Source organism: Melanotaenia boesemani, chromosome 16, assembly GCF_017639745.1.
Source record: "Melanotaenia boesemani isolate fMelBoe1 chromosome 16, fMelBoe1.pri, whole genome shotgun sequence".
NCBI classification, from domain to species: Eukaryota; Metazoa; Chordata; class Actinopteri; order Atheriniformes; family Melanotaeniidae; genus Melanotaenia; species Melanotaenia boesemani.
Window position 1 is genome coordinate 18,248,699 of NC_055697.1, and position 19,644 is coordinate 18,268,342.

Sequence of the window (19,644 nt, forward strand, 5' to 3'; positions counted from 1 at the left end):
GAAATTGTTTTCTACACCAAGGAATTGTAACAAAACTACATATCCATCCTATAGTTTCACCATTTTTACTACCAAACTATTGCTCTGTCAGTGGTTCCCAACCTATTGTCTACAGAGACCCCGTCATCTACTAAAAAGCAACAGACCCCCTGCTCTACTCTGTGCTGAAACCATACTTGGTTTAATGCTTTCAAAAGTGAGATTTGTGTATTCTGGCTGAGAGCTGTCCTTCCATAAAGCCAAAGTTAAATTAAGTTAATTTCATTAACATATAGCCATACTTTTTTTCTGTGATCCCCTGTGCTCTTTGGGGGACCCCATTGGGTAGTCCTGAACCCCAGGTTGGGAACCACTGCTCTATGTGATATAAATACAATTCTCTCTCATCTACAACCCATTAGGTGTTTCATGTATTAGATATTTTCACTGTACCAGCCTCTGAGTTTTCTCAATGTGTAATTCAATACAAAGGAGCCTTTTTTTAAATGATACTTTCAAGAAAATACATGAAATTAATCTTTCAGTCAGGTTAATAAACTGTTGCATGAATCATGAGACTTCACTTCATTAATATTGTGTTTAATACTGTAGAGATATAGAGATGTAGGTTACAGAGTGAATAGGAGAGTGCACAGTAGGTTGGTGACTTGAACATGTGGCGATTCCAACAAGGTAATATATCAACAGACACTGGTTACCTCTGCCAAGGTGGAGGTTGTTTTCTGCAGCATTGCTTTGTCTGTCTGTCTGCTAGCAACATAACTCAAAAAGTTATAGACGGAGTTTGATTAAATTTACAGGAAATCTCAGAAATGGAATAAGGAACAGGTGATTAGATTTGGGGGATTACCCGGATCACCACCTAGATCCCGGAATTTTTTTAAGGATTCTTTACTGTTGGGAGATAGAAGCTGTAATGGCAAAATTATCCCTAAAGCAACAGTTAATGCCCAGAATATCATTAGCAAAAAAAATTGCAAGATGACATCATGGTAGATGTTAAATACACTAACAGCTAACCCAGACTGCGACTAACTCTAAACATTAGAGAAAATATGAATTTCTTCAATAACTTCAAGACTATTATAGCCATTTGCTTAATCTTGGTGTCAACATAAGGTTGTTTCCAGGGTCCAGGGTTCAAAATATGATGTAGAATCTATCGTAATTATGCAAATGGATAGTAATATTAGCGTAAAGTATACAATAGAGTGTTAGCATTGGGTTGATAACTGGGTGGGTTTTTGGGTTGACCCTATAGCTTGGCGGAGGTCTCTGAGTGTTTCTAGTTACCTTTGACTTACCAAGCTGAAGGTATTATTTCTAGAGTCATTTTCTGATATTTTTACACAAGTTGTAAAAAGGACAGGGGCATAAATATTGCTTAACATAATCATCTGCTGCATCACAAAATCCTAAAATTAGACTTTATCAAGCAAATAAGTAAAAAAAAATAATTTGTGGGTGTAAGAATACTGTAGGTAACCCCAAAGATTTATTAGATGTAGTTATCCGCCATACAGTATAATTTATTCAGCTCTATTCCAACTTTCAGAAGAAGTTACTGCTGAACAGTTATAACTAATTTGAGTAAAGCCATCTGTATTTGCTACCTCTCAAAAAGTAGCACAAGCTCACAGTGAGGAGTATGTGGGAACAAGTCCACAGGCACAGCAAGAGTGGGAGAAAAGGCCTCTCCTAAGAGTTTCTTCTGTGGGTCAGGAGTACAGCACAGTTCCCTGAAGTTCCTCATAGCCTCTCCATCTGGTTTACACGAAACATAGACCAGCCTGCGGATAGCGGGTTGGTTTCGTAAAGCTTGGACCACTCTGTGATGGAGGCCAGCTCGGGATGGGTTTACCACAGCTGTAAGGCCTCCACCTGTAGGGCTGAACTGAGACATGAGACTGGGAAGCACCACCTCTGCCTTTCCAGGGATAAACTCACAGTTTAATGCATTATTAAGAGCTGCGTTGTGTACAGCATCTTCCACTGCCTGTTCAATGAGCTCTATGCCAATAATTCTATCCACTCTGGGAGATAAAGTGATGCCAATGGCACCTGTGCCACAGCACACATCCAGAAGCGTACCACCAGTTTTCATTTGTCCTTCTTCTTTAGTGATTGGGACACAAAGGTCTCCAACTGTACCATACAGCACCTCAGCAGCTGCCTGGTTCACCTGGAAAAATGCATCTGCAGAGATACGGAACTTGAAGCCCATCACCTGTGGATAACAAAACAATAGCCTATAAGAGAAGCAATCAAACTGCATCATGTCAGGATGCACAAAGTTGAAGCTACCTACTTTCCACTGTTACTTAAATTCACTACTTGTAACGGAAGAAGTGTTAGGAAGAATTCAGTCATTTACCAAGTGGGGAAGATGTAACAAAATGTGCAATAAAATAAGATTCAATGTTTTTGGAACTTCATATATCACCTCCTCATATATGTGTGGCTGACCACAAAGAAGCTGGTAAGGAGATTCCTCATTGGTACATCGAGTCATGGAGCTCTCCTGGAAGAATAGCGAGTCCAGCTGACAAACAGATCCAGGTCCATGTCTGAAATAATCCACCAGCTCAGCTTTATGGACAGCCACCTCCTCTGGGGTGAGTGTCTGTGGATGAAAGTAGACTATGACCATGGTGTGGCCCTTTGCATTGGTCCGCACTGTGACCTCTCTCCAATGACCCCCAGTGTGGAACAGCAGACAGGGCTCCAGTGAGGAGATGCGGATAAAGTCCTGATAGCATCCAGCTACCAGTTTGTGTTTCTCTGGTAAGTTAAGCAGGTGGTCCGCATTGACGCAGACAATGTTTCCTTTTCTGGCCGCGCCCACGTAAAATCCAACGGTTTTAGGATTTCCATCAACTCCTCTGTTGACCGAAAATGTAGACTTGTTGCGGTAGCCATCTCTAATAGGTGATGGCAAAATAGGCAGGACAGAGAAGTTCAGTTTACCTTTGATAGGTAATGAGGGATGTGACTGGAAATCGCCTGTAAGATGACAAAATACCTGAGAGAGTATCCGTTCCTGATGCTTTTGTTTGACTTCAAGTTGCTCATCATAGCTCAGTCTCCACAGAGGGGTGACCACATCAGCCAACCTCTCCTTCCAGGACAGATCATCAGTCCAGGTACGTTTCTTCTGATTTTTTATCCACTTTTTCTTTGGTGGTTTTATATAATCTGCTAGAGTCGTATAATTCGATAAAAATAACTGGTAGGTTTTCATCGGAAAAGACATGTTACATTTGATAGATTGAAATGACCTGCTGCATGCCGGTGTCAAAGCCATTTTGACTTTCAGATAAGATCAATTATGTCTGAAGAAGCTACGGATTGGTATCAAGAAGAAGATGACGACAGATAGGACACATAGTAAACCCCGCTCTTGCTCTAAAGTTAAAATGGTCTAACCTCTTGCAGAGCACGCCAAAGGTTCAAGTAAACTGTGATGACGTCTTATTTACTGGACAGCTAGTGACGTAACGTCATCGCCGTGCGTCGCAGGGCAAGTAAACATTTCCGCTGTGTCGCCATGGACTCAAACAAGGACGAAGCGGAGCGGTGCATTAAAATAGCCCTAAATGCGATCAGCAACAACCAGTCGGACAAAGCCAGAAAGTTTTTGGAGAAGGCGCAGCGCCTGTTTCCGACAGACAAGGCCAAAAGTACGCCGAATGAATGCATGTTTGGGTAGCGATTTTATCTTAGGTGGAAGGCCACGGCTGTGAAACCTAATAAGCTAACGTTAGCATAGCTGTCTTAACGTTACACTATCTGCTCCAAACCGTAACTGGTAGTTGTAGTTTTTTGGTAATTGCGTACCCTTTCTATACTACATTTAGTTACTTGTTACTTTAAACTCAGCCTTACATTTTTAATGTAGGTGTTGATGTTTCTGTGTAGTAGCTACAATGCTAACCAAGCGAACTGTAGTCGCGGATTAACTGATCAGAAAACAGACTCATGTGGTAACCGATAATAACATAGTACCGTTTTTTTCAGACCTGTTGGAGTCGTTAGCGCAAAATGGAAAGCCTCCAGATGAGAATGGCCGACCAGAGAACGAAGATGGACCCAGTTTGAGGCACCGTGGTAATAGAGATGGAGCCGATGTGTCACAGGGGCCCACGGAGTCTGCTAAATCTTACACACCGGAGCAACTGGAAGCTGTCAGAAAGTCAGTGTTTTTAAATCTTTTCTAAAATTTTCAGACAAAATGCTACTAACGCAATCATAAACGAGCTGGACGGTGCTGACAAACTTGACAACGTGTGTTTCAACATGTCAACGAGTTTTGAACGTGTTATAACACACTATTACAATTTTAAAAATCATTTAAAGAACAGGTGGATTGCTTCTTTACGTTCACCAGGAGCAGGCAAATAATTAAAGGTGCTTTTAAATGTAGAACAAGGAAAACAGAAATATTAATAATGTTTTTAAAACAATAATTATTCAATATTATATAAACATAATTTCTTGAATATAAGGACATTGTAAATGTCAAGTCAAGTGAAATAAATTAAGTCAGATTAGTTTTTTGATTGTTACCATCAGTTTACTGTGCGACCCTAGTTTGACAGTATTTGCAACATGCACAAAATTAGTGGAATATTCAGACAAATGGTATTTACAATCTGGATGTTTTTTGGAAATCATCTGGCTAAAGAGGAGAGTAACTGTCCTTCTTGTTGTCAGTGCAATGTTTAAAAAAAACACTACCATCTGTGAAGGTATACGGGTGCATTAGTGAAGATGGTGTGAGTAACATGGTCATTTGTGGAGGCACTGATAATGCAAAGGCAATGAGAGGACAAGTTTAACTTCTATGCTCTCCAAATGAGCAAGAAAAGCTAGATGAGCGTTAAATGCACTATTATGGCTCAAGTCTCCCTCAGAAACCAAGCAGTGGCTAAATGGCCAGCAGAGACACCTAAGTTGTCCAAAAGAAAATGAAATGGTTGAATGCTACATGTCTCTAGAAAAAGGGAAAAGGCTGCATGATCCCTGCACTGCTTTTTCTGGTGAAGCATTAGTTTGAGAATTGTGTTTTTGAGCTGCAGCTGAAGGCTGCCCTGCAGAAGATACATGGAAAAATTTATCAGTTGTTGTCAATGAAGCTACAGATATGAAAGACTGTAGTGTATTAACTCGATGTTTATGGCTGATTGGGCAGCCAGCTCATGTACAGTGGCTACACCTCCTTGAAGTAGCCAGCTCTTTGCTGCATGTCAGCCCCCCTTCCTGGCAAGTAACGTTCCAATGAAGGCCTCTAGAGCTAAAAAATGTTCCTAAAATAAACAAGATATTTAGATTATTTACTGTAGAACTATTGAGATTTTATACATTCACCACATTATTAGACACGTCCTTGAAAAATGAGGTTACATTATAAAACAAAAAATTCAAGGGAAAAATGGAAAACATATTTCTTTAAAAACAAAAAGTTCTCAATTTCAACATTTGATATCACCCCTTATCACCTCTGTTGTTTAATTTTTTTTATATCATTTACTGCAGGATAAAGAGCTGCAAAGATTACTACCAGATTCTGGGAGTAGAAAAGACCGCTTCTGAGGAGGATCTTAAAAAGGCTTACAGGAAACTGGCTCTGAAATTCCATCCTGATAAAAATCACGCTCCTGGAGCCACAGAAGCATTTAAAGGTACAGATTCTCCTGCTGCCTTTCTGTGGATGGCATTGAACCCTACAGTTACTAAGTGCATATTTGTGTGTGTCTTTCAGCTATTGGCAATGCCTATGCTGTTCTGAGTAATGTTGAAAAACGAAGGCAATATGACCAGTATGGAGAGGAGAGAACTCACCCAAGCAGACACAGAGAACATCGCGACTTTGAAGCAGACATCTCACCTGAGGACCTCTTCAACATGTTCTTTGGTGGAGGTTTCCCAACAAGTGAGTAGAGACCAGATGAATATAGTCTGGGTCACTACTGGTCATGGCTTTGTTAAAATCTTATTAAGACAAGGAGTATTTTGTTTTTTTTTTTTTTTTTTTATTTCATTTGACAGGAAAACAAGCCAGACATCTTACAGTGTGCTACACCTTACATCTGAGTTCATTGTTCTGGGCGTCTTTACATATAGTTGCCATACCTTGTAAAAAAATTTAATTTAAAAAAACAGAAAGCTTAAAAGTTGTAGGATCCACATCTTGCCAGGTTAGGAGTCATCCTGTTGAGCTATTTTGCTTTCAGAATCCGTTTCCTACTCTAAGAATTGGCAAAAAGGCATCAATTTGAAGTAACATTTAGGCCTTGATCACATTACAAAGCTGACTTGGTTTTATAATCCAGCCCCAAATCCAGAAAAAATATATCTTAGTTAAACTATGTCAAAACATACTTAATGCATTTTCACACCCATTGTTTATTTCTACAGTGAACACAACAACTGTTAATTCATTCCTTCTGCTCTTGATCCTTCCTGTGAGTCCTTCATGCTGACCCTTATTCCTTTACTGTATTTATCATACTCAGAATGTTGTATTGTAACATAGGACAGCATAATCTGGAGGGAGAGAGGGGCGCACAGAGTTGATGATTGTACATTTAGTAAAGTTACTTTTTACTAAGACCAACACGTTTCCTGTGTCTCAGGGCAAGGTGTGCTGTCTAAAGTTGTCCAACATGAATCATTAATTTTAAATATTAGTATGTCATGTAAAGAATTTAGTTTATTTTACTTGTTTCTCATATTCCCTCTGGTAAAGCTATTACTGTGACTAAATCAGAAAAATAATATTGACTTCTATACACATCTAGAATAAGATTATTAGGGAAACTGATTGTAATTCAGGGTTTATAGAAACATTACTGATTTGTTTGTTGTCCAGGTTTGGACGTATGTGATGTTACCTTTGTCTATGCCAGTAGAGCAGGTTAGCGAGATCTAATCACATAAAACATGCAGAGGTTAATTCTAATGCCATGTTTAAACAGACACAGAGCTGTCCACTTGTGATTGGATCATCCAAGAGATGTTAATGCAGAATGTGAAGGGGGCATAAAGCTTTAGCAGTTGTGTTGCTATTGCCATTAGCCTCTGTGCTGTGTTTCTTATTAACTCTTTCCAGTAAACTTTATCTGGATAGAGGCAAGGAGGTGAAATCAGCCGACTTGCTGTTCAGTCTTGTAGATCTACTTTTTTTTTTTTACACTACAATTTCACTTTTTTGATTGCAAAAACCAAAGGTTGACACCAGCACAAAGACTGAGCACAACTTTGCAGCATTATTAACTTATATAAGAAAGATGTTTTCTAAGATTTAGTGCAGTTAGTGAAGATAGTGGGCTGGTTTTGCTTGTAGTTCAGGTTCATTCAAAGTTAATTTCCTGTTCAGTTCTCTGAAATGACTGCATTACTTGTACTGTGGTCAAATACAGTGTATACACCTCTTGGTTTGGAACTAAAATCAAGAATGTCCTAAAATATCTGACTGGGTTAACCAAAATATATTGTTGCTTCAAGTCTAATTGAATGGGCTGAAAACTGGCATATTTTTTAACTTTATTTTTACATGGCGTAGAGATGCAGAACTAATGAGTTCCTCATTATGCTGTCTTTGTTTTCTTATCTCCTTTCCAGGTAATGTACATGTTTACAGAAATGGAAGAATGCACTTTGCACACCATAATAGACATGAAAGACGAGAGCAACAGAGAGATGTAAGTCTTTTCTGTGATACTTAGATTGAACTTTATTTCAACACAACTGATCTCTGATTACTGTGATTAATTGTTTTGTTTTTTTGTTGTTTTTTTTTTTTCTTCTGCACAGGGAGGCCTGGCTCTATTTGTCCAGCTGCTGCCCATCTTAATTCTCATCATTGTTTCTGCCCTCAGCCAGTTGATAGTCACTCAGCCTCCATACAGCCTTAGCTATCGTCCGTAAGTGCTTCATTGTTTGTAGAGCTTGCTGAACCGCTGAAGTGTCTTAACATGGGTCTTACATTTTGTATTTTCTGTTCATCAGGTCAGCTGGACATATTCACAAAAGGCATACATCCCACCTCAAGGTGCCTTTCTATGTTGGGGAGCGTTTCAATGAAGAGTTTTCTGGAAATGACCTAAAGAATGTTGAGAGAAATGTAGAAGAAGACTACATCTCTAATCTAAGAAACAACTGCTGGAAGGAGAAGCAGCAGAGTGAGTTCACAGGTCCCCAACAGTTGGGCAGGGTTTACACACTATCTTGACTGTTGTGGAAATTGGGTTGTAAATAGTTTTTGTCCGACCAAAGCCATGCAGTTTACTGTTTAAAAAAAGACTACCAAAAACTTAAATTTGCCAACAGTTATTAAAACTGTAATTTCATATGCGCTACTTTCATAATAAATGGATATATTTGATTAAATAGTGTGCTATTTAGTGGAGCCAGCACTAGCTGGCTGGCTTCTTTTTTTTTTGTTTTTTTTTAAACACATTTTGCATTGAAATGAAAAATAAAAATACTTTTATTATTCCCAAAGAGGAAATTCCTAAGTTGTTTAGTCCAGTGGATTTTCATTTCAAGGAGATAAATGGAACTTGCACCAACTCGAGTTACTGGTTCGATTTTACTTTTTCGAAAAACATTCATTGATTACTAGTTGTGTTGTCCAATCCGTGTGTTCAAGGTTCAAGATAAGACGTAAGCAGAAAATTTACTCTTTTTGTTTGTTCTGTAAGCAACGGAGACTTAGATCGACTGATTTGTTTTAGCTGGTACTTTAAAAAATGTTTAGAAGCTATTTAAACCTTCTTCATCAGAGACTAATGTTTTCATATCATTCACATATTCAATGAAGACTTCATTGAAATTGAAGTAAGAACAGTATATTCAGGTGATTTTTTAAATTCACTTTTTAGACTTAGACTTTTTATATATTATCATTAATTAATTAATTGGTCTGTGTCAGCTAAGGCTGAGTGAGAGACAAGAGCATACCTTGGACAGATCATCAGTCTATCACAGAGACAGATAATCAAGGCCACCTATAGCCACATTTTCAGCCAGTGTAGAATCTCTAGTTAAGTGAAGTTCATATCTTCAGACCGTGTCAAACTTCACACAGAGAGGCTCCAGCTGAACCCACGATACTTAACATACTATACAAGCTGATATACTGTGAACTACTGGTAATTACAAGTTGAGAATATGACTGACTGAGGTTGTTTTTGTTCTTTCAGAGGAAGGCTTGCTGTATCGTGCTCGTTACTTTGGGGATTCTGAGTTGTACCAAAGAGCACAGAGAATGGGGACTCCCAGCTGTTCAAGACTATCTGAGATCCAGGTTATACTGGATGGCTAAAAACCACATACACAAACATGGGTACGTTTCCACAAACAGTGTAATTGTTTCTTTATCCTATACTGTGAAGCGTCTTTGCATGTTTATGTAACCTGCAACAGATCACACCCCTGCTTTCTGTTATTTCCTGGCTACTATGTACAGCAAGCATTTTTCTAGCTCTATTTTTGTCCAGGCGCTTACAGTAGCATGTTAATGTAACTGATACCAGATATACAAGAGGCAGCTGTGTTTTTAGATGTAAGACATCAATTATGGTTACCGTCATGAACTACTCTTCTTAAGCAAGGATCAAGTTTTTATCCTGTAATGAATAAAAACCTACGGCTGCCTTTAAGGTAGAAAAAATGCTTAGAAACACATTGTACATATTGAAGGCTATGATAAATGTAAAATAACAGTTAACCTGTTAAAACTTGCTATATTATCCATATATGTTTATTTTTCTAGCTGTTTCACTGATAGTAGGTTATGATTTAGCCAAAATGTAGAAATCCAGTAAAAGAGCTACATAATTCATAGATTATTTTTTACTAACAATTAATTCATTTATTTCCTTTAGGTTTGTCAGTACTTGAATCTAATGAGAAGAAATCAGTTGGAGCCCACGCAAATTGGAGCATATTACCGCAGCAAACCAGGAGAATCCAAAAAGAAAAAAATGCCTTATGTGCAGTGGGCACCAGGCCTCATCAGGGAACCTCTCTTCAGCTTGATGTAGATTGACTTCCTGTAGAATTGTGAGAAGCTTTGAGACGCCATTATCTAACTCTAATGTCTTGACAATGATGAGAGTCCGCTGGACGTCACGTTGGAAATTAAGAACATCGTGGTCTTTTTGAACGGTAAACAAAGCTGCTGAGATAAGTCTCCTCTTTCATGATCTTGTTTTTCTTAGATAAACCTCAAGGCCTTCTCATAGACAGACAGTCTGAGCCACTCAGAAAGTGTAATTTTTATAGTTCTTCCCAATGTAAATACCCATTTTACTTTTAACTCTACAGGGGTTACTAGACATTTATTATGATGTTTTGTGGATTTGCTTGTAGCCTGTTGATCATAATTATTAAAGATTGTTGCACAGATAAAAGTAAGCATATTTATTAAATTAACAAGCTAAAATTGTATTAAAGTTTCTTTTAATTAAATTTGTCTAATGATTGATTTGTGCTTTTTACACATTTTCCATTTCCTTGATAATTGCATTACAAAGTCATGCTCCATATCTTTTTTTCTGAATGTGTTATAAGTTGCTTTGTTTTCTTTAAAAGTGAAAATTAAGTGTAGTTATGCAAAGAAAAGAGAAATCAGACTAAATGGTTTTTGCATGTGGTATCAAAGCACAAAGGAAGTGGGAGGAGCTCCTCAGTGAAGATGTTAGAAATTTAGTTGGAGATGGAATTCTTAACTGTATACTGTGATAAACATGAGAAAGAAGAAAACAAAATTAATAAAAAAATAATTTATTTTATATGCTTTTCAAGTTAAAAATACAAAACAACTTTCATGTGGTAAGACTATCAAATACATTCCCTCACATACATGGGAAAAAACTTGTCTTCTGAGTCACCTTCAACTAGGTGAGTAGCTGCCACGAGACATAAGTTGGTCCCTTGGGTAACTGCATAATTTCATCAACACACACCAATGATTCAGGACCATCATGTCGGTGCAATTCATTGGACCATGATATTTTTTTAAAAGACTGCATAAACCCTCCCTTTTCCATAATTTATAAAAAAAATGTTTTTTTTTTTTTTTTTATTATTAGGCACATGAGTGCTCCTCAGAAGCACTCCTCTATCAGCAGTTCGTTTGAACAGTATAGTTTCCTCTTTATTGCCCTGAAACTGGTGCTGAGCCTCAGAGTGCTGCGGTGTCTTGGAGACATAGCAGATGGGGGCTTGCCACTTTTGAAGAGCTTCTGAACCTTTGGCCACAGTCCACTGGCCTCGGGCCTCAGCACCAGGGTCACATGGAAGGTTGGGACCAGGGTGGGATCCACTGCTATTTGATCCACAGCGCATAGTGAGCCCTGGTCCCCCTTGTCCACACACAGGTCAATGAGCGCCCCCTTTAGGCCGCAAGGCTCGTTTGCAGCCAAATGGAGTAGCTCTTTGCTAATATTGTGTATTAGGCAGTCAGGTAAGATGAGTTTGGAGCAGCACAGGATGTTTGATGCATTGTTGAGGCTTTGTACGATGGTGGTCACCACGTCTGCAGCCAAAGTCTCTTCCAGGGGGTAACAGAAGAAGCTGCTGTCTGAGTCAGACAGAGACAAGTCTGCCACAGATCCTGAAACAAAGAAGCAAGGGTTAAAATCTTGTGTAGTAGGGAAAGATTTACTATAAATCTATTCAGTTTTCTGGTTATTGACAAAGGGGGAGGGCAGCACTGATTACCTACTTTTCCTTTACTTTATTTCATCCCCTCCCCACTTTACCAAGTACAAGCAATTAAAGAAATAAAAGATAAAGAAACTCATTGTCAGTCACTATAATTTGTCTAAATTAAAAACAAGAAGACTCACCAGTTTCACTCCTGTAGTACTGATCTGCTGTGACCGTCTGATTGATTCCCTTCAGCTCTATCAGCCTCTGCAGCAGATTGTTCCAGGACAGACGCTGTGGACCCCTGTCTTCTGCTGGAGACGGAGGAAAACTGCCATCCAGAGATTGGTTGCAAGACATTTATAAGACAAATTGCTTTGATTGCAAGGCTAAGAAAAAGTGCAATGGTATCCTCTCACAGTTGGTCCCCCTCCTGCTCCTGAGTCGAACCAGCTGGAAAACACACTCCGCAACAATGGAACAAAGCATTAAATACCCACGCGCAAAAACCCCGCCCACCCAATTTTTTAACCAATAAGCTTTTAACTCACGTCCCCAACGAACTACCCTGCCTGGTAACGTGTGTGATTCTTTTGATGATGATGAGCCCCCACCCCCCCTCTTTCTCTCCAGCAGTCCCCCACCACGGACCGACTGGACTCATCCCAAACAAACTTCTTGACATAAACAATTAAAAAATAAAAAATAACTTGACTGTAAAGTGTGAAACTTTCAAACCATGTCAGCGGACAGTCACTACTTTAAGAAAATGAAAGACAGAGACACACCCACCATTTGTTGGACAAGAAAGACGTGATGAGTGCGCTGAGATCGATTCTTGTGAATAGCAGCTCCCCCACACGTATCGCACGTAGACGTTTTTAGGAGAAAAGGGCGGAATTTATTTCAAAGTTAAACTTTCTACAACCATAACCTATATATACGTTATAACTTACTACATAGTAGTGCGGTTATAGCCTCTTGGTTCAAAAAGTCATGCCTTAAAATTGTCAAACTTCACTCTCTAGCTTACAAATAGGTTTCTATTCTCTTTTATATGTGCATATTCTGTGTAAGAAAAAACTTTCTTTCTTTCTTTCTTTCTTTCTTAATTTTTTTTTTCTTTCTTTCTTTCTTTCTTTCTTTCTTTCTTTCTTTCTTAATTTTTTTTTTCTTTCTTTCTTTCTTTCTTTCTTTCTCTGGTTTGCACAATTGTTAATCTAACTAGAAAACCAAACTTCAGCAACTTTTCCTCCTTCTGACTTTTACCACTTATGCACACCCAAACCAACCCCCTCTACTCAAAGAAAAGGAAAGAAGGCTCTATTCCTCTTTGGATAGTTAATTACCTCACCGCTTTGCGCTTTTTGTTAATGTTCTCACAGGACATTTCAACCACTGTTTCAAGAAATACATTAAATAGAAGTTTACAAATATTCCTAAATGTAGGTATCATACATATGTAGACAATGGTCTGATTGGATATTATTTACATGTATGAGATCATATACCCTTGTACATGTATAAGGGTTTATGATACCCTATACATGCCCTATACATGTAACTGATACTAAGGTATTAGCACACAGAATTTTGCTGTATATTAAGTCGGTTTTCCCCAATTTATTTGGAGGAACCTGCCATTTTAAGTGAAAAAACAAAAAAAAAAACAAAGTTTGGATACACAAGTCTGTTTTCGGTGTTTGGGCTTTTAATCTTAAGGGTTTGTTTGTTTTGGTTTGGGTTTTTTTCTGTTTGTTTTTTTACTATTTAATTGAATTAAATCAAATAAGAAGGTAACGAGGCAAAATTACTATTTGGTAAAATTACTAACAATCAAATACCTGAAATGTGCCTCTGACCTCAAATTTGGAAACAACTGATTGTTCATTATTCGTGCCTCGAATATTATTATTCTGTCTTCAAATATTATTCTAGTTAGGTGTGTTGGTGCAGGGAGACTTTAAAAACCTGCCAGACTGCGGCTCTCATAGGACCAAAGTGAGTAACCCTGTTTTAGAATGTTACAGAAGGACAGGCAACTACTCAAATAACATATACCTGAAAATTTAATGGGCAACAAGTATTAAGTGGATGTATCTACTTCTCAAGTACTCTATAAGTCGTGGTTTTTATGTAAATTTTACTTAAAATAGAACAATAGTGATAGCTTTGCTGAATTTCTTCTACTTGTTGTAAATCACTACATCTCCAGAGGATGGCGGTATTGCATCAGCTTTAAAAGCGAAAGTAGGGAAGCCTGAACCAATGGGGTGGAAATGCCTATAAATATATAGAGTTTGGCATCTTTTTCATGTGCATGTGCTCTTTACTCTCCATGTTATGTTCTGTACATTGTTTCTAAAGTTGAGTCTGAGCTTTCTACTCTACTCTTTTGGGGGAAAACATTATTTCCACCATGTCATGGGACCAAAATACAGTATCCAAATGGAAAAGGGAAACAAAGTGTGACAGGAGCTGTGTATTTACAATTCAAACAAGCCTAAGAGAACTGTTAGGCCAGCCAGCCTGAGGCTATTAAATTCATGTATAATGGAGCTACTACTAAATGGATTGTCAAAGAAGTTCTTTCTGGAGCAATTTGCTTTAATCAAAGGAGCTATAAAGTGGATCATAAAGAGATACCCTAATACATTCATCACAATTTGTTTCTGTAATTAGTGCTGAAATAACTACAGCAGTTATAATGCACTTAAATGGAGGCTGAAATACATTTAAACCTGCTTTAGCTCAAATACAACACACTCCCTCTGCATGCTTGAAAATGCTTGTGTTAACTAATCAATTAAGAGGTAAAGGGGTACTTGAATTGTGCTGGGACTATTGCAATGATCTGTTCTGAGACTGAGAAGATTTTTTAACATAAGATGACAGAAAGAAATGTGCCATCTGAGTGTTAAATATCTCAGCTTATAGCCTCTCTTTCCTCTGTCGTATGAAGCTCTTGTTTATCAGACCTTTCAGCTCTTAATGCAGAACTCTCCTTTGGCTTCATGAGTTTGTGTCACGTGAAGCTGGAGCTGGGACTGTATTTCATGTAGGTTTTGATTTATTGCTGGAAGAAGCAGAAACAGACCTGCACTCTCAGGGGAGGAGAGGCTGTGACATTTGGCATGTTTTGCTGAGACACACTTTTCTTTATCAGAGTGTTAACACTGTACACACCATTTCCAAATAGCCTATACTCCAAATAATATATTGAAGATTAGGTCTTTGTTTATGCTGGAGCTTCTTTTTTTTAAAGTTTCTGTATTTCATCAAGGTTTTTTTTAAACACATTTTATAAGTTGGACATTTACAACCCTGACAGAATTATCTGCATGTCTACAGCTTCATTTGACTGCATGACTACTATAAATGCAAGACAGTTTTATTTGTTTTTACAGCACATTTTTTTTCAAACCATTCAAAGTGCCTTAAAGTCTAGCACGGGGCAGTTTCTACTTTCTGTTTGTTGAAGATCACAATTAGAAAGTCATTGCTTGGATAAAATCTAAAAATTGAGAGCAACTTTACTCACATTTAATCAAGTAACACTGCATTCATTGAAAATGAATTGTAACGCTGCATTTTATGTAGTTTATACATTAAGTGTGCCTTTAGCTTCATCAGTATGTGAGCAAATGTAATCTGTAAAAGTTTTTTTTTATTTCTTTTCTCTGAGGATTAGCTTGACATAAAACACTCAAAAGAGTTGAATTATTGGCACTATTCCATTTGGATTGTTGTACTTCTATATGAGTTTTATTATTAACATCGACTAGATCTCATTTGGCACAGAGACAGCAATCCCAAGCGATTGATGCTGGAGGAAAAGAGTCCATAAATGCATGATGAGCTACAGCCAAATTACATCTGATAGAGAAAGCAATCCTTGTCTTGAGCTGTTCCTTGTCCTTTAATAAATTATTATCTATTAGCTAAGAATTGTTTACTTTATTTGCTGCCAGCTTTATGTTTTATTTTGCTTGGAACCAAATAAGACTTCTTGGATGTCATCACTTCATCCATTTTTCTTAGTTTTATTCAACGTAATGGTGAAAAATAAAATGACTTTTTAAAGGAAAAAGTTTTACATCTGCATGTTAAGGAGAAGTCTGACAACATTCCAAACATTCATCTAGAATCAGGAGAACCCACATATTCCATGTGGCACTCGGGTATATTCTTTGAAGGCTCTCAAGATTTCTATAAGAAACCTGCCGGACAACCTGGATCTGACTCTTCAGGCTATACGTGTGTTTTGAAGCAACAACTTCAAATGCTGAAGAAGAAATTTGACAGTGATGTGAATCTCATCACTGAAAATTTGTAATCTGTAATCTTTACAGCAAAAAACATTTGCTTAATGTAGAGATAAAAAATAACACCAGTTAAAATACTCTTGTCTACTAGAAGGATTTCTTTAACAATCCTGCTTTTACCTCCAATTACCAAAGTTAGCATCAAAATGTGCTTCTCATAATGCAGAATGGCTCATCTCAGTCATATGACTATATTATTACCTTGTGCAATATAATGTGCACATCACTTCAGTATTACAGCTAGAACAAATTTTAATGATTTTAAATACTATACTACAAAGATGAATGCAAATCTGAAAAATAAACAGCCCCTAAAGCTTTATGATAAATATGGAGAAAACTGAGTCCAAGATTTATATTTAAAATAAAGCAAAATAGAAGTAGAAAGTGGTATTACAAGGAAATGCCAAGGGTAAAGGTACAACAAACTTTCCTTAAATATATTTAAGTGATTATATTTTTTCTTATTGGTGATATGATGCAAAAGGTTTTGAAATTGAGCATACTTTGATCCTTGTATGCCTCCACCTTGATATCATTCCAGCCAGCCCAGGAAACATCAATCACATTGTATTCACATTTCTCTCATAATACAATTACCTGAAACCTCCGACAGCTCAGTGACCCTAGGATTACTCAGCTATTTCTCTCAAACCTGTCTTCAGTGAATGATATGAATGTTATTGGTCTGTCATGTCCTCCGTCCCTTGCCCCTCTTCTTCTGTGACGATCACATAACATCTTTCTGGATTAGGGCTCCAATCTCAATGGAGCAATTTCATGGTTGCCTTTCAAGAATGCATTAGTTAATCACATGACCGTTTTTGCTTTATTTGACTCACCACTCTTGGTTTGATTAATGTTTCTGGGAGCAAAGCAGGCAAACTACAGCAGCTGCAGAGGTGCAGTTTTAAAATGGGTCAGTGTGACCACACTTAGCAGTGGTTTATATAAAGGAAGTATAAAGGGAGTGCAGTAGAGTTCCAAGCTGCAGCACATTTACTCTTTGAACATATTAATATTTTATTTTCAACCTTAATGTGTATCGTTTTTATATATGCTTCACTATGTGTAGATTAAAGCATGCTCAGTTGCTTTCAGACACTGATTTAATCATATTTTTCCCATGTTGGACACATGTGTACTCATTCAGTTTGAGCAACTTTCTGTCTATCTATCTATCTATCTATCTATCTATCTATCTATCTATCTATCTATCTATCTATCTATCTATCTATCTATCTATCTATCTATCTATCTATCTATCTATCTAGCTATCTATCTTTTTTTTTTTTTTTTGTGAACTTGATTGTGTTCAGCCAAGAGATTAGATGATGCCTGATCTTGTGTTTGCCCTTATTAACACAGGCTCAAAGGCACTTCTCTAAGGATCAAATAAAGATGGCATCAGTTAATCCAGCATTTCAATTATAAGCTGTCATTCAGCATGTCTCTAGGGCTGAGAGTGCAGCAGGGTAAGACACAGCAGTGATGCAGGCAGACACAGTGTTGTTACCAGGTGAAAATTCCTCACAGCAGTATTAGAAAACAAGAACACATCTGAATGCAAAACAAAGATCTAAATGAAGTTATTAGGACCCACATTGTGTTTTATCTTGATAAATGCAGCCAACAAATCAGTAGCAAAACACCACTGTTAATCTCACTTACCCACCTTCATGAGATCTTAACATTTAATTTTAGCCAGGTTTATTTAATTGGTGAATGGTGTTTGAATGATGGCAAACGCACAGTTTTGTCAGGTTATCCTTATTTCAGACAGGGATGGAACTACTTTAATCAAAATGGGCAACTGAATGCAACTGAGTGCTTTGGCATTATTCCTCCAAAGCAAATACAGCAGCCCTGAAGTTCTATGTGAATTATTAAATGATTCTGCAAGGACAGTGTCACAGAGGCCTTTATTAATCTCTTTTATCCTCTTTTATTCCTGTAACCATAAAGCATCTAGCTGCAGGAGTAGCACATAATTAATAGCATTTTGTCTGTATATGGCACATGATATTTAAACAGACATTAAAGCGGGCCAAGTGTGAATGGCCAAACAGTCATCATCACAAGTTCTGCCTGAGCTTTTTGATCATATATATACAAAACAAAGTCATAAAATCTTTTTCAATATATAGCTTGTTCAGGAAATTACAAGTTAGTTTTAAACTGTAGGCTGCAACATTAAGCAGAAAGACTCATTTAATAATCAGGCATGTAATAATCATATAATTTGGGATTATGTCCAGTGATGCTTTCACAGCTCAGGTTGGTGTTACTTTAAAACATATTGGAAAGTTTTATTTACATGTAATATTATGAAATCTATTTAATTTAGTTAATATGCAGCCTGGTAGACCACCATGATGAAAAACAGTATTGGAGTAAAGTTTCCCTTGCACTGGGGCCCCCCTCTGGAGCCAGAGATGAGCCCATGTGGCCCAGCAGTTTCAGCCTGAAACAATGAACCAGCTCAGGCTCCGTGTCATCTCCTGGTGGTTTCCAGAGTCAGGGCTAAGCATGGTGAGGCTGCGTTTCAGTTCTAAAGTCTGGAACAGTCTGCCATAAGATGTGAAACTAGCGTCTAGTGTGGTTAATGCTTAAGAATAGGCTGAAAGTTTTATTTGGCTGTGCTTATGGCAGCTGAATTTATTTATTTTATTTCTGTACCATCTGATTTTAATCTTTAATTTTTTTTTTATCTTTTACTATTAAATGGTGTTTATATTCATTTGCTGTAAGCAAGTCTTTAGGAGTCCTTAGACAGAGTGCTGGAGAGCGTTTTTTCTGTGGACTCTGCAACAAACACCTTACTCAGGCATGTGCACTTGGCACCAGGACACTCTAGGCCACAGTTCAATGATCAACATTATAGTCACATCATTGGCCTTGTAACCACGTCTTGGACACTCAAGTGAAGAAAGGAGTGGAGATGTCAACTGATCGTTACCTGGCGGAGAGTTGGTTCAGATGGTGGAGGAGAATTCTGGTCAGGCCTGGGAGACCCCAACTGTATTGTAAGGGTCTGCTGGGAATATCTGGTGGAGTCCCCTCTCAGAAGGGGCTTCTTCCACCTCTGGCAGAGCAGTACCTGTCATGGCAGTAATCCCCAAGTTCATTGGTGGACACCGGTAACTATAAGAGTAGTCCTATCAGGCCTTTTTGGCATGAGGGACTCCTGAAGAAGGTGACAGGTATCTGCAAGCTAAGCAGAATGTGGCTGTCGCTGAGGCAAAAACTCGGGCATGGAAGGAGTTCAGAGAGGCCATGGAGAACAACTTCCGGATGGCTTTGAGGAGACTGTGATCCACCATCACAGCTCAAGAGGGGGAAGCAGTTCACCATCAACATTGTATACAGTGGGAATGGGATGCTGCTGACCTTGACTCAGGACATGGATCAGTGGAAGGAAGAATTCGAAGATCCCACGACACGTCTTCCAATGAGGGAGCAGTTTCTGGGGACTCAGAGATTACATTTACCTGTCAACTATTTAGCAGCTTATTACCTCTCACCTTAGCAGCTAACACTAACTGTGGGCTCTGCCATGTTCAACAAACACATAATGTTTGGAAAATGACAGGAAGTGACATCACCACACATTCAGACAATATAAATCTGATAATGGACCGGGTGTTCTATCAGTTTAGCA

At 38.1% G+C, this 19,644-nt stretch overlaps 3 protein-coding genes across 3 annotated transcripts; 1 reads left to right on the top strand and 2 right to left on the bottom strand.

Annotated features, from left to right (window-relative positions):
- Positions 1-311: 311 nt before the first annotated feature.
- trmt2b (tRNA methyltransferase 2 homolog B) lies at positions 312-3,470 on the bottom strand. The gene is made up of 2 exons (XM_042010739.1): positions 2,444-3,470; positions 312-2,227 (listed from the first exon to the last, which is right to left on the bottom strand). Exons 1-2 carry the CDS (start codon positions 3,302-3,304, stop codon positions 1,610-1,612), a joined length of 1,479 nt encoding a protein of 492 aa, XP_041866673.1. The 5' UTR covers positions 3,305-3,470; the 3' UTR covers positions 312-1,609.
- A 33-nt stretch (positions 3,471-3,503) lies between these two features.
- On the top strand, positions 3,504-10,476 carry dnajb12a (DnaJ heat shock protein family (Hsp40) member B12a). Its single transcript, XM_042010740.1, has 9 exons — positions 3,504-3,680; positions 4,018-4,192; positions 5,536-5,681; positions 5,762-5,932; positions 7,624-7,703; positions 7,816-7,925; positions 8,011-8,183; positions 9,207-9,349; positions 9,891-10,476. The coding sequence occupies exons 1-8, from the start codon at positions 3,548-3,550 to the stop codon at positions 9,326-9,328; spliced, it is 1,110 nt and encodes a 369-aa protein (XP_041866674.1). The 5' UTR covers positions 3,504-3,547; the 3' UTR covers positions 9,329-9,349; positions 9,891-10,476.
- Positions 10,477-10,775: 299 nt separating this feature from the next.
- On the bottom strand, positions 10,776-12,106 carry LOC121655795 (DNA damage-inducible transcript 4 protein-like). Its single transcript, XM_042010640.1, has 2 exons — positions 11,859-12,106; positions 10,776-11,623 (listed from the first exon to the last, which is right to left on the bottom strand). Exons 1-2 carry the CDS (start codon positions 12,016-12,018, stop codon positions 11,115-11,117), a joined length of 669 nt encoding a protein of 222 aa, XP_041866574.1. The 5' UTR covers positions 12,019-12,106; the 3' UTR covers positions 10,776-11,114.
- Positions 12,107-19,644: the final 7,538 nt, after the last annotated feature.

Bases quoted from the DNA above. Each gene is read 5' to 3' on its own strand.
- trmt2b (XM_042010739.1), bottom strand. From the start codon at position 3,304: ATGGCTTTGACACCGGCATGCAGCAGGTCATTTCAATCTATCAAATGT. The intron at 2,228-2,443 runs GTGATATATGAA...TGTTATCCACAG, and splicing joins AGCCACACATATATGAGGAG to GTGATGGGCTTCAAGTTCCG.
- dnajb12a (XM_042010740.1), top strand. From the start codon at position 3,548: ATGGACTCAAACAAGGACGAAGCGGAGCGGTGCATTAAAATAGCCCTA. The intron at 5,933-7,623 runs GTGAGTAGAGAC...TCTCCTTTCCAG, and splicing joins TGGTGGAGGTTTCCCAACAA to GTAATGTACATGTTTACAGA. The intron at 7,704-7,815 runs GTAAGTCTTTTC...TCTTCTGCACAG, and splicing joins GACGAGAGCAACAGAGAGAT to GGAGGCCTGGCTCTATTTGT.
- LOC121655795 (XM_042010640.1), bottom strand. From the start codon at position 12,018: ATGTCTTGCAACCAATCTCTGGATGGCAGTTTTCCTCCGTCTCCAGCA. The intron at 11,624-11,858 runs GTGAGTCTTCTT...TCTTTGTTTCAG, and splicing joins GTACTACAGGAGTGAAACTG to GATCTGTGGCAGACTTGTCT.